Consider the following 16,221-nt stretch of genomic DNA (forward strand, 5'->3'; position numbering starts at 1 on the left):
GATAGTATCCTGTAGAAATTTGAATCTTGAAAGTCTTTGTCTTGTAGCTGTGGTTGGAACAGATTTGTAGATCCAAAGATTATGGTGCGAAACAATGACAGTCTATAACACTTTCTATGAATAAAAATTTGACCCAACTTGAAAAAATCTGGAAGTTCAAGTTGCAGGAGAGATGTTTCTTCGTCCTTTTCAGGTAATGCTTTTGAATTGATTCCATTACTTTTACACTATCATCTATCTATCCTCTAGAGAATGGTGATGTATTTCCAAGCATCTCTTTATGAAGTTCTCCGCCTTCCTATCCCTTTCTCTTTCCAGAGCAACCTCGAGACCTTGCGATCTCTTCGTCTCAACCTTGTCTTTACATTCGAATCCGTTCTCTCGTAACCTCAGAGGAACTAATAGCCATTAACGCCCATGTAAATGCGGACCGCAGATATTATCCAGCCTCCGGTGTTTCTAAACGCCTTTCATAATTATACAAATCCTCCCAAGAATAGGAAATATAGACCATAAGGACGGGTATCGTGATTAAGGAAAGCCATCCCACACAATACCCAGTTAGTTATACATTATAGACAAGTGAAAAAAAAAGACCATCTGTCATCGCCATTCGACCTCTTTAGATAGCACTCAGATCATTGAGCCGCTTTCAAAACTGTGGCAACCTCGCTCGTGTCTCTTCATGTTACTCCTAACGCTGAAGGCTTTCCCACAGTTTTGATGTGGACACTTGAAGGGTTTCTCGCCAGTGTGTGAGTGGCTGTGAATTCGGAGACTCGATGGTCTCGAAAAAGCTTTGTTGCAAGTCTGACAGATATATCTGTCCTGTGACTGAGGAAATGAGGCTGCTGACGAAGGAGAGATATAATGATGGTGTTGCCACGGATTAGCACCGGATGATGGAGTTAGAGTCACAGACACTGGCATCATTGGTGGAGGGAATTGCTATGGAGGAATTAGTTACACTACTTCTTGTGTCTTGATGATAATGAAGGAATAAACATACCTGTGGAAGGGGTCTTTGATAGTATAGTCCAGAACTTTGAGGAGATTGTGTTTGCAGTGGGCTCGGGTAGTAAGAGCTCAAAGATTGGGCGCCAGGTGACATAGTGTAGGATCCGTTGAACGGCGAATGACCATATGGCATTGAAGACACTGGCATTGAAACTCTTCGAGTAACAGTTTGGACTGGTTGACGTTGTGCGTGAGGCTCCATATTATTGATGGCCGAGACTTGAGAAGGATTAAAATAATAGTTTGGTGCGGGGACTACTGGATATGATGAACTAGATGCTTGAGGCGGTGATTGTCTGCCGTCGAAGCCGCCGTCAGATTGCATTGGAGGTGTGGGTGGAAGAGCACCTCGAGAGCTCATTGCTGAAGAAGGACCGTACTGATGTCCAGAATCAGGTCTATAATCTTCCTTGAAAGCTGCTGAGGGACAAAATCAATTATTTGAAACACGGGAGAAGATCTGAAAGCACTGACCTTGTTGTGGCGATGACTGTTGCTGAACTTGCTCTGTAGGACTAGATCCATCGGCCAAACCCAATAGACTTGAAATGGATGGTAGGGAACACTTTGAAGTTTCGTCGACGGGTGGTGAAGGTGGTGGTTGAGGTGCGTTAACGTATGTATAGGAAGAGTGTTGAGCCATAGGATGGACTGTGTAGGGATTTGAAACCATCGATGATGCCATTGCTTCTGATGTGTTATTATAGTGAGAAAAATGTTGTTGTTGATGATTTTTTCGCTGGTGAACAAGACTAGAGAGATTCATAACCCTATATGAAGCGGATCAAGATCGAAAATGTCTAACGCCGGATATTGTAAAGTTCGAAAAGAAGTTGATGAGTAGGTGAATGCAAGAGATCGATGTAAGTTAATTAGATGATTATTTTGAGGGTTTTCGTATGTTTCACTGGGCCGGTGGTATATATGAAGTGATTGAACCTATTCCTTTCAAGATACGCCTGCGAATATACGGCTTTTGAAGGACGAGAGGGATCGATAGATATTTAATATCAGATCTCCCGAGGGCAATGGGTGTGGGCGATCAGCGCGAATCCACCAAAGAGATCCTGGTAGGATACCAGAGTAACACTTGCTGTCACAAATTGGGTGTGGGTCTACCTTCCGGGACTGTGACTTCAGATGCCCCAAACTTGGCACAAATAATAATACTCGATGGATGGGATGATCCGGACGACAGTCTGGCTTCATATTGGTCTACGGGATTTCGCCGCCTTTTGGTATTGCTCGACCGGTACTGCGTGCTCGATGTGGACGTGCAGGCACTGCAGTGGATGAATTTTCAGGATTGTCCAGGGTGGGTCCAGGGGGTCTCATGCCTGCAATGACCGTTACTTTCGTTATGCACCCGCAAGTGGAGGGGATTGGAGGGGATTGGCTAGGGTAAAGATGCTTGTTTAATGCAGACAGGCATGCCTCGGAGCATAACCCAATTTAGATGTCGTGGATCCTTCTTTCGACATAAATTTTCAGGTTTTGAAGGGTGACCCTGCCTGTCACTTCAACATGTTTGGGATTAGGTTTTTTGGCGACCTGCTAAGAAAAAGATATGAGACGAGGTGACGCGCAAACGGTGATTCCAAGTTGGGATCTGCTAGTATGAACCCTACTTTCAGTGCTCTATCGGCAAATTAGCATAGCAATGCTCTGTTGGAAATTGGAGATTCTTAAGCCTTGAAAGATTAACATTAGAAGGGTTGACGATGAATTTTAGTGGAGTTCCAGGGTATGGCTTGAGTCTTCAAAGTTCTGACAGCTCTAGCTGCAGCACACTCTCGAGACACCTGAGGCCTACCTAAGTATTAATGTGCAGGATTGTTTAAAAATGTGTACAGTACCCTCTGTGATATGATATAGCACAGTATGGGTTATTCTGGCAACTACCGTGGCAATAACTCGGGCGATGGATCAATTTCGTGTTCTGTATTTCCTTGGGTTATGCAGGTGTAGTTGTATATGCATGCTAGCTTTCAAACTTTGCAATCTACATCTACAAACTCTCATAGTTTCCCAACTCATCGGAAGGTACAATCGTGACATGTAGAAATTATGCCACCTATAACTCACAAGAGTCTGTTCGCGGGATTTGCTACAGTTGAAGGATCAAGTGAATCGCCGGTGCACTGTTGATACTTTGACACAATCCGTCTTTCTTGGGACGAATAAGCGTTGCAACTAACCAGTCAAAATGCAAGTCAGTTTGGAGTAAATTGAACGAGTTTCTGGAAAAGCGGCTTACAGAGCATTCCCCTTGCTCTCTAGCACCCTTACATTTGTTCCAGCGATCGCCCACTGCTTGTCTCTGCCGGTGCTCGCTTGGAGGATGGAGGGGTCCGTGATAAAGGTTGGGATGAATGATATGATACAGGGTTTCCCCTCCGCTCATTTGAATGGAGACGAGTCTAACATTTGATTGAATATCCATGATATCGTCAAAACCCTCTAAACAGCGAAGTTGCCTGTCGAGGCTTGAAGAAATATAATGTTGTGGCCAGCGCAGTGAGATTATCTTTTGTTACACGACTTGACGAAGTGCCGGTAGAGAAATGATCTTGAAGTTACGGAATTCTGGGGGTTACCATCCCACTGTACAGTTCCTGCAATGCTGATGATATTCTCGAGGATATTCTGGCCATGGAAGGCCTACCGGCTTACGAATAGAGTTTCATCCCTGTGATGAATGTCTATCAGTAATGGGGAACGTTGTTTCTTTATCCGCCGAGAGAGAGATCGTCGCTATTTTTACTTTAGACGTTGCAGGTCATATTTTAACATTTTCTTTTTGTACAACATGTTGAATGTAGATAAGAGGAATTCAAATCCGAAGCTCTAATTCATAAAGACAGATTGTATGCTTGGGTGGGACCGGAGAAGAATTTGACACAGTTGCAGTATGATGTGATGGCAATAAAACCATTCAATGGCGAGACCAATTTGATTGATTGTTCATTAACAGAATGTGATGTATTGTTCGTGTTCTATTGGCGAGTTACTGTCTAATTTCATTTTAAGGGCCTTAAGCTATCATTATATGATCTTAGAGACATTCTAGAATGTTACCCGTGCCGTCTGAAGCCCATCTCGAATCTCTACCACCCTCTGTGGGACTTTCATGCTCCTGTCAATGAACGATAATCACTCTTTGCCCACACTTTTCCCACGCTTTTCCCACTACTACGGCCCGTGTTGACCATGTTTTTCTTTCTGTATTGGAACCTAACATGAGTAGTGCCGTTAGATCATGATCATCCCGGCGCAAGGGATACGGGATTTTGCTTGAGGAGAATGAGATGTGTTGACGGTTCAAATCTTGATTTAATCTTTTTAGGTAGGGATTCTTTTTGAGCAAATAAATCGAAAAATATATTAATTGGTGCAAAAGCGCTTTCGTATGATTATAAACAAATTTCGGTCTTGAAGCTTCATCGGGAATTAGATAAATATATGTTTCAAGGAGCTGAATATTTTGGGCTGAATGATCTGGGTTCATCAATCTAGGTACATATCTAGGTACATATCTAGGTTCTTGAGGATCATTGAGCATCCTAATCTTTTGGCCATGATTCGAAAATTGGGTCAATTTGATGAAGTATTGATTCATGTATCAACGAGTGGCATTTAATTAATCATTATGCCAACGAGTAATGAGTATATGGCAAGAGACATTGTGAGCCGTGTGAATACTGTTATTTTGGGCTTTGGATACAAAACAGAACTTCGGAGTCGGAGTGGTACAAATATCGTAATGAGAAGATGAAGGGGCTTCGCGAAAATATTCCACTGGATATCATCCACTACGGTACGCCGACTCACCGAGAATCTTGTGGCACTGTACAGTGCACACTCGACTGTAACACCCTTTTTTCGTCATCACATTGAACCCAGTCGTTAGTTACTTCATACCCTCCAAAGCCCATTCCTACCAATCTTCTAAGTTCGTACCCAGCAGCGCTATATCCCTAGGCACACTACCCAAACACGAGGCTCGATTGCATCCACAGCCAGCATATTGGGTTCAGTCGAGTCGAGTACCCCTGCTTTGCCATCATCTGGCTTGTTCCCCATTATTCTATCAGTAGGCCAGTAGGGGTAGAGATGGAGCTAAAGCTGAAAAGCGCCGTGATGATCGCTCTTGCTTCGGATAATGCAGATCTTAGTACACACACCATCGGTGGAAGGTTGGAAGTATCTTCGTATCTGACAAGCTGTGTGGACCGTTAGAGACGAGACACAAAATACATGGTAACCTTCTAAAGATTCTTCCATATCCAATTACTCGGCTGTAGTGTGACCGCATCTTATTCACTGTGCATCATTTTTTACAAGCACGACACTATTGAGGAACGCCGGATTAAGGTACTGGAAAGCAGAGAACAGCCAGTATTTATTTGTTGCTTTCTTATGTGTGTATGTTCGTCTAGAGAACACTGCTGCGCTAGAGTGCGACCATAACGCCGCGAAGCCCCTTCATTACCCCCTCCCGGAGAAGAAACCTGGAGTAGTCTAGCAACTGCGGAGGCTGGAAAATAAAAGCATAGCCTGTCATACGGGTACAAAATGAATTCTAGTAAAACACGATCAATATGATCAATCAATTCGCACGATCGCGCATAGTAAGTATAGTATAATCATCATTTGAAACTCGGTAAGTTCAAGGACGTTTGGCGTTTAATTCAACTACCTACTCGCAGTCAAACAGTCATAGAACATGATCAATTCTCCGTATCTCTAGAGATTTGCCATGTTTCGGATACTCACAAGCCCTTTTTGATATGCGGCAGATGATCTCCCGAGAAGGCGTTCTCGCTTCTACATTGATGAGAATAGGCAAATTCATTAGAGGTTGTCTCTTGCACGACAAGCATGAACGGGCTGAAATGTGAAAAAGTATGACGGAGATGTGACTATCCGTCTCCTCGTGCCATAATAACCAACAAAACTATCTTTGTCATATTGTGTACAGAAGTGTGTACAGTGAGCATATGGTATATGTTCGTTATTCTACAGGTAGTGTTTAAGTTAATGGATATCGCACATCTTACCCTGCGGCGCGGCGTAGATGCGAGGCAACTGCGAGGTGATAAGGATATCATCGTGGCTCGTGCCAATGGAAATCCTCGGAGATGATTTCTGCAAGCAGCCATCCTGGTATGCTAATTAAGTTCAGTCAATTATGAATTGGCTTTACCAATTTTCGCCTTGCTTTGTACAGAAATGGGTAGCAATTCAATACGAATGCGTGGGAAGAAAACGAATGCAGGTCTATACATACATACCTACTCTTTCACCTACTTGGACTTGAATCAGACTCCTAAGTGAAATCCTTTAGCTACATATGCCTTTTATATTTCACAATCTGAGCATCCGAGTCTAAGAGTTCAATCATTCCACTTGTCAACTTGATCCAGGACATCGAAGAGTTATCAGACCTAAGTATAGACACGAACATTCGGTGATAATCAATAAGAATAGATCGAAGGTATATCGTCATCGAGCATTGAGTTCATTCAGTTGATTGTGATTGGTGTCAAAATTATCTCCTGCAGGGTGATCTTCGCATCCCAGTGATACTCTTCACCAAGGGCCCTAGGAAAGTGGCAGCTTGTCGGTCCTTTTCAACCAAGGATTATCGTTGATGACCACATGGAGCTTTGGATTAAGCTTGCCCCGCGGTCGCCAAAAGCTACTATTCATGAACGCGTATACTTCACAGTTCGTGATTCTTAGCCGGTCAGTTCCTCATCCAGTAGTGATATGCAAAGAACGAACTACTTCAGGGAACCGTCCCACCTATATAGCATTTTCGAAATCATATATAGGTGTCTGTATAGCCATATGTACTGCTACTCCAAACATGTAGATGTGACGAGTGTTCAATCTTCAACAAAAGCAAAAGCATAACTGCAGTGTTTATTGAGCTGACAACTCTCAACAGTTTGATTCAGGAGCAAAGGCTTCTCTGAGTCAGGAACTCTGGAGTAAGGAATGCATGCACCCGAAATAGGCAAGGTTTCCCAAAGATACGCGTTTGCACAGTGCACCTTTAGCCCCTTGATTAATATATAATGCATGTTCTCAAAAGCCTCATAATCATCCTTTCACGATGCTAACTTTTTCATCACACCCTCAAGTACTTTTGGCGACTAGACTATGGTTGATGGAGTCTAATTTTCATCCTAGGTCTTATCTCTATCAACTGCCTTACTTTTTCCTGCTACCAAGAAATGCGCGAATTGGGGTCACTCAACAGATCCGGGCTGCATATTATTTGCATATATTGGATCTTGATGTCCATCTAGGATCAACTCTGGTGGACAGGCAGCATTTACCAGGCGGGGGTCGATCATCCGTTACAGCCCGTCGAAACCTGCTTCCAACGCCCTGTTCATCGTCCGCAATCCACTTGGCCAACTCACAACTGGGTGTATCTCTGCCTTTTTGAAATATTCCAATCGTGGAGCATCTTTTTATATCCGACTGGAAGATTCCACAAGGAATTCTATTGTGTCTGTGATTTGATCAATTTACGACGAACATGCCACCAGATCAAGCCATCACCAGAGCTTTTATAACTCAATTCTTTGACAAGAATTTTCGAAAAATCCACACATTTCGCATTTCCATGTCTATTTGTTTTTTAGGTTACTCTTGACTCAATACATAAATAAGGAAGAAACATAATCCGGAATTTAAGTCACATTACGCAGTGCTTTAGGTCCACTCTGCAACCGCCGAGTAAGTCATTATAGTCCCTATTTGGTATGCAACGCCGACACCATCGAAATCATCCTCACTGCCCAGGTGCTGTGAAGCATATTTTACCTCACATTTTGCGCGCGGTACCACATTATTTGTTTCTCTTACGGCCCTGGACCTTGTTGCAGCCACCTATAATACCAGTTTTATATACATATCGCTTCAGGGTTTGAATCGCTTCGAAGTTCAAGCTCATTTGAATCTCAAAAATTGTGCTTTTCAGAGCATTTCTTTTTCCTATTTCAACTTTACATCTAGAGAGTGGGGATTCAGAATAGATAATCATTATTTCCTGTGAAGAGGTAAAGATAATCCAGCCACTCCAACTGTTCCCGCTACCGGTATTCCAACTGCAAATCAAGGCTGTTTTCGTGGAGTCACTCACATTCGGAGATTTAGTGGAGGAGTGGATCACAATGAGAGCCTCGAGATATCTTATAGATTGGATCGGGGTAAAGATCGGATACATCGATAACATCGCAACTTTTGCCGTTCCCGATACACCTTGTGAAGGTTGAAGCGAAGTAACCCATGGCAAATTCTTGATTTGGGTCTGATTGATCGAATAGTGGGAGCGATCATTGGGTTATAGTTTCCATTTTCACTCTTGGAGCAACGTTTTAATTCAGAGGCCCCATTCGCTTCGTAGACAATCCCAGTTTTGGTCAACGATTATTATTGCAGGATCCATCAGAGCGAGTCTATTTAGAGGTCTCAATCCAAACGACATCGTCCTCCAGGGATAGACCAAATCTCACCAATCTAAAATGGATCACATATTTGGAAACACGCTTTGGCACGTAAGATAAAAGACTTAAGTTCCACAACGCCGGTAGTAGGTTAAGTGAGCACTGCACTCCATAAACAATCGCAGGGGGGAACCAGTCTATTTCCCCCCCCCCCCGATCGAGTACCTTCATCGGGTCAGCGGCACTTAGCCTCGTGATTTTTTTGCGGAATTTTCTGTTTCGGTGTACATCATGGCCAGGCTTATCAACTCTCCGGGCCCAGCCAGTCCACTGTTCTTAATATATTGGGGAGCAATTTAACGATAGAGGCACAGAATGGATACATCGCATTCCTCTGTACATTTGCGCTCCAGTCATAGCAAAGTCTTCATCTGCAAGCGAGCTGAGTGGTCTGTCCATTGAAGGCCCAAAAATCATCCCATTCTTACAAAATTACCTGCAGACACCCGAATCTATGAAGCGAGCCTGTGTCCTCATTGAGAAGTATTCTCTTCCTGCAAAGACTGTACGCCTGCACTAGAAACGAGTCGGTTCTTGCATTTACTGTACCTTAAATATATTATTCTGCCGTCGTGATCACGCGGCAGTCAATTCCTCAAAACTCGGCAGAAGCCACCTCGGACAAAATCTCCCCATAAACGTTAGACTACTGCAACGTCGTGGCTTTTCATTTCTTTTGATGTTCTTCGAAGCATTTTTCGATTGGCGCGGGATGATGAATATTGGTGGCGTCTCTAGAAAGGCGATAGTTGACGACTATTTTGTTGCTAATTTTCTTTTTCTTTAACAACCCACCGGCAGACATCCAATGGCTGCAAACGAACAAAAAGTCCGGGGCTTGGGGCTGAAAATGGCTCGTCTGGCCTGTTTTGGTACAATGATCGATGATTCCCATCTCGACTAGGAAACAAGCTTAAATGTCGACTTCTTGGTTTGTGCCACAAAACACGCTGGGGAAATGTAAGCATAAGCACTGGCACTGGCACTGACAAACGGTTCCACCAACATGTATCGATCGTCTCACGGCAGCCTTGGAAGATAGCTGAATAAGTCAATTGAAGAATAAATTTATGGGCACACGCAGCTAGGGCTGAACATCTAGAATCAATTCGAAGCGCGCGGCCCTGCGTCTGTGGTTAGAAAAATATGATTTCTATATCTTCACATACATTGTACATTCTTCCATAGGCCACTATACAACCAAACATCACACACGCACGAAATACGACAAGTAAATTCCAAGTAAGCGGCAAAAGTATCCATCAATCCCCGTTCCTTGAAATACTTCTCCTTCGCCTTCCCTCTGCATAATCATTTCAAATAAAACCATGTTCGCACGTTTCACCCTTCACTCACACAATCAGCACCCCTTCCACGATACCTGGCCTTGATTACGATAGCTCAAGGTAGCTAATCTACTCGCCTACTCTATTCACAGCAATCCTTTAATTCATGGATAATCATTCAAGCGATGCACTCAAGGGAAGACAATCCCTACCAGAAAATCTCAACTCCCTGAATACACGTTTACATCACACCGCATGCTTACGCTCCCCGGATCGTCGTGCGCGTCGTTCCCCGTACCAGATTTTTCGGCGCAACGTACTGCTGACAATGCGATATAAAATGATACACAAATCCTGCCCTGCTTGGCGTGAGGCATGGGGTAAATAGGAGATGAGATAATGATGAGATGATAAGTTAGTTTATGGAGATTTTCCGCGAGTGGCTTCGGAGTGACTCTCGTATGAGAAATGTGGCGGGGAGGGCTTGAGGTTTGTTTGGTTGATGCTGTGAATAGGAGATGTTGTGTGATAGGAGTTCATCAGGGGAAAGGGAGTAGAAAAGGAGAGGGTGCATGCTAATTGCTTTGAGGGTATTGTGGACTAGGGAAGGCTTTATCGCGTGATTTGACGTGAATAAATCGAAAGAGATGCAGAGCGATTGGTTGATGATGACTGTCTGGGGTATATTTTACCTCATCCAGAAAGAGCAGAAGAAGTATCTGTGTACTCGTCGCTATTGCTGGTCACAAAGCTTTTGATATTAATCACAACATCCGAAAAGGGAGATGTTCAACACATGTCACATGACCTTTAGCATGCCGTCAAAGATGCACATTTACAGCATGAACTTTCCGGTTCGACTTCAGCATGCAATCAACTTAGTGTTTTGGTCACTTGTAATTAATATTCTTGGGCGCGATGAGGAATTAAAATATCAAAACAAATGTACCTTGATTGATTATCAAGGCAGCGCAAAAAGTAGATGTGCACAGGAAGAAACATCTTATGGTTATTCAGCAAATACCATAGCTTGATCCTCCGTAAGCATCGTCATCCCTCCCCAGAACAGATGATCGATCTCGTCCAGTTCACGCACCTACCAGCTCCCTCCAAAATAAGCATTCAAACCCATCACGAAGTAGAACTAGTTCGCACATACGCGAAGTAAAATTCCTGTATTCGAACACTAACGCTCAAAACAAATTCGCTCAAACTCAATGGAGAAGTTGAGGGAAGATATGAAACGCTCTAAGTTTGGATTGGGAAATAGGCGGAATAAGAACTGTGTCATACTTTTAAAGTTGAGATCTCAGGTTTGAGAAGCAACAGGGGGAGTACGGGACGGGCGGCGGGGGTTACACATTGTGTCACTCGAGACGAGGTGAAACTTTGGAAATGCTGAATTATTCTTTTTTCTGCTGAGATGAAGTTGTGGGGGTTTGGAGGGTGCGTGTCTGGGTTTCGATTTGTGTATTTTATTTATTCTTTACTTTTTGGGTTAGGTGGGGGTATGATCGTAAACGAGGTTAAAGGGCGTCAATGAGTTAGAACTTAAGTAAGACGGGCTGGGAAGACACGATGGGAAATCGAGGGATCTGAAATGTAATAAGATACGTTATCAATTGAAATGCGCCCAGAACCTTGCATCACGAGACAACTATGAGGATTGTGAATCATCGATCTTCACGGAAGGAGTCATGGGAATGCGGAGGTAGTGCAATTTCAACCTATCAAAGCTATAGAAACGCAATGTTGTGCTGGATCCCAGATAGTGCGTCTAGCAGGCCATGAAATGTCTATCGAACACACGGGACGGAAGGAATAAAGGTTATCATGACTTCATGCCTCGCCACTTCTACATAGATATTTGACGGATGTTCAATAGCTTTGGTTGTCGTTCCACTAAACGATAGGTCAGTAGTGTATTCAAGAAATCATGGGAATTTAACGTACGTAAAGGGTATCGTGAAATACTTCCGGGCCAGTTGCATACAATTCCCAGCCAAATTTCATTCTCGCATACTGGATTAGATGACTCGCGACCTTGATATGCCCCACATCTGTTGGGTGGTACGCTGGCCCAATATCGTTGTGTTGCATCAAGCCGGTGGTGTTGAAATAAGATACGAATGGAGTAGAGGATCGATTGGAAGAATAAGTAGAATTGGTATGCGGATTGTACAATATTGGATTGGACAAGTATTTCTTGGAGTTGAAATGTTGATATATGTTGTATATTTCAGATGCAAATCCTTGAGCTTGAGCGTAAGAATTTCCATAGGCAAAGAAACCCTCCCAGAGAGACTAATTGTATCAGTAATGTTCATATGCAGCCTGTGAACTTGGTCTTACCATCAGAATTATTTGAGCGTTGGGCCAGACAGCATGAATACCCTCAATCAGTAAGGTATACTGAGCAACGTATTCAGAACTAGTAACGTTGATCGCGCCATTGCTGTCATTAGTCCCCAGGTTGATCACTACAATATCGGCATCATCTTGCTTGGAGAAATCCCAAAGTTCTGGTTTATCGCCCCATATTTGAGTGGCCCGAGGACTAGTATCAGAAGTATAGTACCATTGGTGAAACATTCCTCTGGTATTGCCCCAACATAATTGGTCGACCAAACAAATTCCCGGATATGCTGTAATGGAATACTCGGTGTTTCCAAGACCGGCTCCCATACCATACGCAAAGCTTGAGAGCCCTTCTAAGGTAGCTGTATAGCCCGAAGAAAGAGAATCTCCAATGAATTCGATAGTCCTTGAAGATTTGGGAATCTTGATCAGACTTTCGCCTTTACTCAAATGGACGGCAGAGATCTGGACACCATAGGCCCAATTTGTGACTCTGAGCTCAAAAGTTGATGGGGTGATAGGCCAGCCGACATCTATCGCAGGTGACTCTGGACTAACTAGTAAATGCGTGGCATTTGTAGTGATATTTGTGAGCTGCCAATCCTGACCATTCACTCGATATCCAATTAAAACAGTGTCCGAGGTCAAAGGCCCAAATGTAATGGCGACTTCCTCTCCCGTAAATCCAAATTTGAGTCCGGGTGCTCTAAGGCTTGTTTAGTCTTCTCTCGCCTTATGGATGGAATTCAGAAGAGATAACTTACGACCACCAGGAAACATATTTACGGTCCCATCGTCCTTTGTAGGAGAGTTCTGGCGCGCTGGGAGGGTAGTCGGTGAAGTCATGGCCACTGAGTTCTATCTTCGTGTCTGGATAATTTGTGATCCGGACTTGATCATTCTGCCAAATTGTTGCAGTTACCATGCAAGAAAAAGATAGGATTATACTTGAAATCATAGACGACTTCATTTTGACAGTGCGAGAGTTACACAAACAACAACAGAAGGAATCGCAGAAATCATATTGCTAAAAGACCGTTACTTATAAGACTGCAGATATCTTGAAGCAATATTGGCAAGGTCACGATCGACTGCGGGGTAATTGCCCAGCGAGCGGAAATGGGGCATTTTGTTTTCCCGAGGCGGCTGTATAGTAGGCGCACTCTATCCAGACTCTCTGAAGAAGATGTGCAATAACGAGAACACTTCTCGGGACTGATGTCCCGAGTACTGTCAATCACACTCACGTAGCTGCTCATGCACTACATGGGAGCATCTGCACCGGAAGATCGAGCCGCACTCGCGAAGGTGTACACATGTACATGTATATATCGTGTCAATGGGGCCATTGAATATTGACACGATATGGATTTCCTTCCCTTGCTCCATAGGTTTCTTATCCGGCAGATGAAAGGGTATGATTTGAGATTCTTACATCGACAATGAACAGTGATGTTGATGTGAATGTTAATTTTGATGTTGTTGAGTGATGCCAGTCTTCAGGTTGATAAGATGCACATGGTATGATGCTTGCATAACGTTATGAATAAATGCACAAAAGATTTATGCATGTACCACCATACTCAATCTTTCTTAGCACCGAATGACCACTTCAATTATCCGTAGTTGGCGGGAGGAAGGTCGCACACAGAACGACCATCGTTGAACTTCTATTCTCAACCACTCATCGCCATTGCTTTCATTCTTTCCCGTGTATAATTATATTTGTTTAATTTGAATTATCCTTTAATACTAGACCACCTTCCTAACGGAAATCTACCCATACTTTATACTCTCGTGCGGAAATCACCTTGAATCAAAATACTGTAGAGGAGGGAACAAGTGAATGAAAAGAGCCTACTTATCGTTCTCAGCTGATCTATTCACTCATATATAAAAAGAAAGGCATCCAAAATACCGGAACCGATTGTGGATCTTATATTACCTGGTTTGACTGTCTATCGTCAAAGCTCAGCTCTCGTGGAACCAAACTTTGAATCTATACTATCACCAAGCTAAGGGGGAAAGGACTCCTGGAAAATGATCTTTCCTGAATCACAACTACCATGAAGTTTACAGCGCCTTCACAGTTCTCTGTGAGGGTGTCAAAATCATCTAGTAGACTTCTGTCATCGCTCGGCATCATCCAGAATTCATCGCATTACCAAGAGGTCTAGAACCAATGGCCTCACCTGCCCCATCTGTGCCAGATACCCAGCTCAACTTAACCGCTGATGAAATTGCTCTCCTTCGACACCATCAAGTCCAAGCTGCCGTAACTGCAGGCTCCAGCTCTTCTCGCGCAGCCTCGCGAGCCTCGTCACAAGGTCTCCTCCTACTCGATACCACTTCACTCGCAGCTCTTGGGCGTCATTTCGACCATCTCATATCACAAATCAGTGCGAGACTTGACTATCTATCTGAGCAATCTGCTATTGTTGCACAGCAACAATATGATAATGCGGGGAACGCGATTGCCATGGCGGATGCGGAAATCGCACGGTTTCATGATATACTCAGACAAATCGATGAGCTGGAATTGGATTTCGACCGCATACGTCATATCAGGGATATTGTGAGGAGTTACCGACAGAGAGTTGAGGAAATGGAACAGGCTGTGGATAGGAGCGCTAGCGGGCATACGAGTGGTAGTAGACATCGGCATAGGCATCATCATGAGAGCTCTGGCAGTTCGAGAAGACATCGAAGATGAAACCGCTAGGCATACAATATTTGAATTGGAGAACGGAACAAAAACTCCATTATCTGGATCATTATATACTGGGCCGATTAATGATATAATGGAGGTGAAGGGGAAGGGGGCGGTTGTATTCGCTTGGCTGGACTAAAACGGGAATCAGTGGAGAAACCAGGCTCGGACTCACTGAGAAGAAATATCTGCCTCACGGCTGGAGAAAGGATAGCCTCGCGGCCGGCGTTTGATTTGAAATCTTTTGTTTTTTGACATTATTTCCTTTTAGGATAGCGCCAATACGCATTTTCCGATATTAGGGAGATATCAGGTTTCGAATGTAGATATTCGAGAGTTTATCTCATGAGTTTGGGGCGGAGCAAGCGATTGACTTATCATACTGAAAATGTGTAATTTATTATTCTTCAATGTCTAATTTTCCGGAGATTCATACTCTTGATTGGACGGCTCGATCAATGTTGTTGGACTGGCAAGATTAGTCACTAAATGTCATGTCGAGCCCGCTTTGAGATCCTCGTTTACATGTCTTTTCGTATGTTTCTTGATGTGATCATTGATGACGATGATATCATTTGGAGCCACGATGAGATGAATAAACCACACCGGGGCATTTGAGATGACCTCATCTAGCTGCGGCACCTACGACAAATAGCAATCTTCCTACAGCAGTCACCCAAAGCTTCAATTCATATACATGCCAACGGAATCAAATAATCGAAGCGTTCCTTGCTAAGTAATTAAAGGCACCCACACTTGTTCCTCTGTTTACCAAAAGTTTTGGGGAGCTTCGAACCGCCCAAGATCTATAGCGATGAGGATGATCAAAAGGCTAGTCAAAGACCATTTCTTGCCCCTATCTCAACTGAAGGAGGAAAGGGGAAAGTAGCTTTCTCAGTTGTATATCACATTGCTTTGCGTATGAGAATAGCCCCTTGATGAAAGAGTGCGTTTTGGATTCCTTTCTTGGAGGCTCCGTTGTATGAGGGCTTTAGGTGAGAAGCTAAAGACATAGGTTGGTTACCCGGGTAGTTTGAGGACGGAGATCACATTTTGATAACATATTCTCAAGTGTGATTTTGCAGAGGCAAAAGCTTGGTTGCTAGGGTTTGTATTGCTGAAGATTACAATTATTTTCTATTTCTAATAGATGGGTGCACATACGCAACAGACGTGTTATTCCTCATCGATCCAAACGGCGTTCCTCTCATTGCCCTCATAATCGCTAGTCATTCACTCACTCTGATTTCATCTCAACCACTAGGTTATTCACCGAATGTCAATCTACACCCGACTGTTCGTCGTCTCATCCCGCCATCGCCCACCG

The 16,221-nt window shown here is 43.6% G+C and overlaps 3 protein-coding genes across 3 annotated transcripts; 1 reads left to right on the forward strand and 2 right to left on the reverse strand.

Moving 5' to 3' along the window:
- Window positions 1-633: 633 nt before the first annotated feature.
- Bfra_008279 (putative c2h2 type zinc finger containing protein) lies at window positions 634-1,783 on the reverse strand (the record flags this gene model as incomplete). The annotated part of the gene is made up of 3 exons (XM_037338642.1): window positions 634-948; window positions 1,010-1,437; window positions 1,492-1,783. 3 exons carry the CDS (start codon window positions 1,781-1,783, stop codon window positions 634-636), a joined length of 1,035 nt encoding a protein of 344 aa, XP_037191948.1.
- Window positions 1,784-11,704: 9,921 nt separating this feature from the next.
- Bfra_008280 (putative gdsl-like lipase acylhydrolase domain protein) lies at window positions 11,705-13,154 on the reverse strand (the record flags this gene model as incomplete). Its single annotated transcript, XM_037338643.1, has 4 exons — window positions 11,705-11,728; window positions 11,780-12,130; window positions 12,179-12,890; window positions 12,949-13,154. The coding sequence occupies 4 exons, from the start codon at window positions 13,152-13,154 to the stop codon at window positions 11,705-11,707; spliced, it is 1,293 nt and encodes a 430-aa protein (XP_037191949.1).
- Window positions 13,155-14,366: 1,212 nt separating this feature from the next.
- Window positions 14,367-14,897, forward strand: Bfra_008281 (uncharacterized protein; the record flags this gene model as incomplete). The annotated part of the gene is made up of 1 exon (XM_037338644.1): window positions 14,367-14,897. The coding sequence occupies one exon, from the start codon at window positions 14,367-14,369 to the stop codon at window positions 14,895-14,897; it is 531 nt and encodes a 176-aa protein (XP_037191950.1).
- Between the last annotated feature and the right edge of the window lie 1,324 nt (window positions 14,898-16,221).

The sequence above is a fragment of the Botrytis fragariae genome (assembly GCF_013461495.1).
Source record: "Botrytis fragariae strain BVB16 chromosome Unknown tig00000061, whole genome shotgun sequence".
Lineage (NCBI taxonomy): Eukaryota > Fungi > Ascomycota > Leotiomycetes > Helotiales > Sclerotiniaceae > Botrytis > Botrytis fragariae.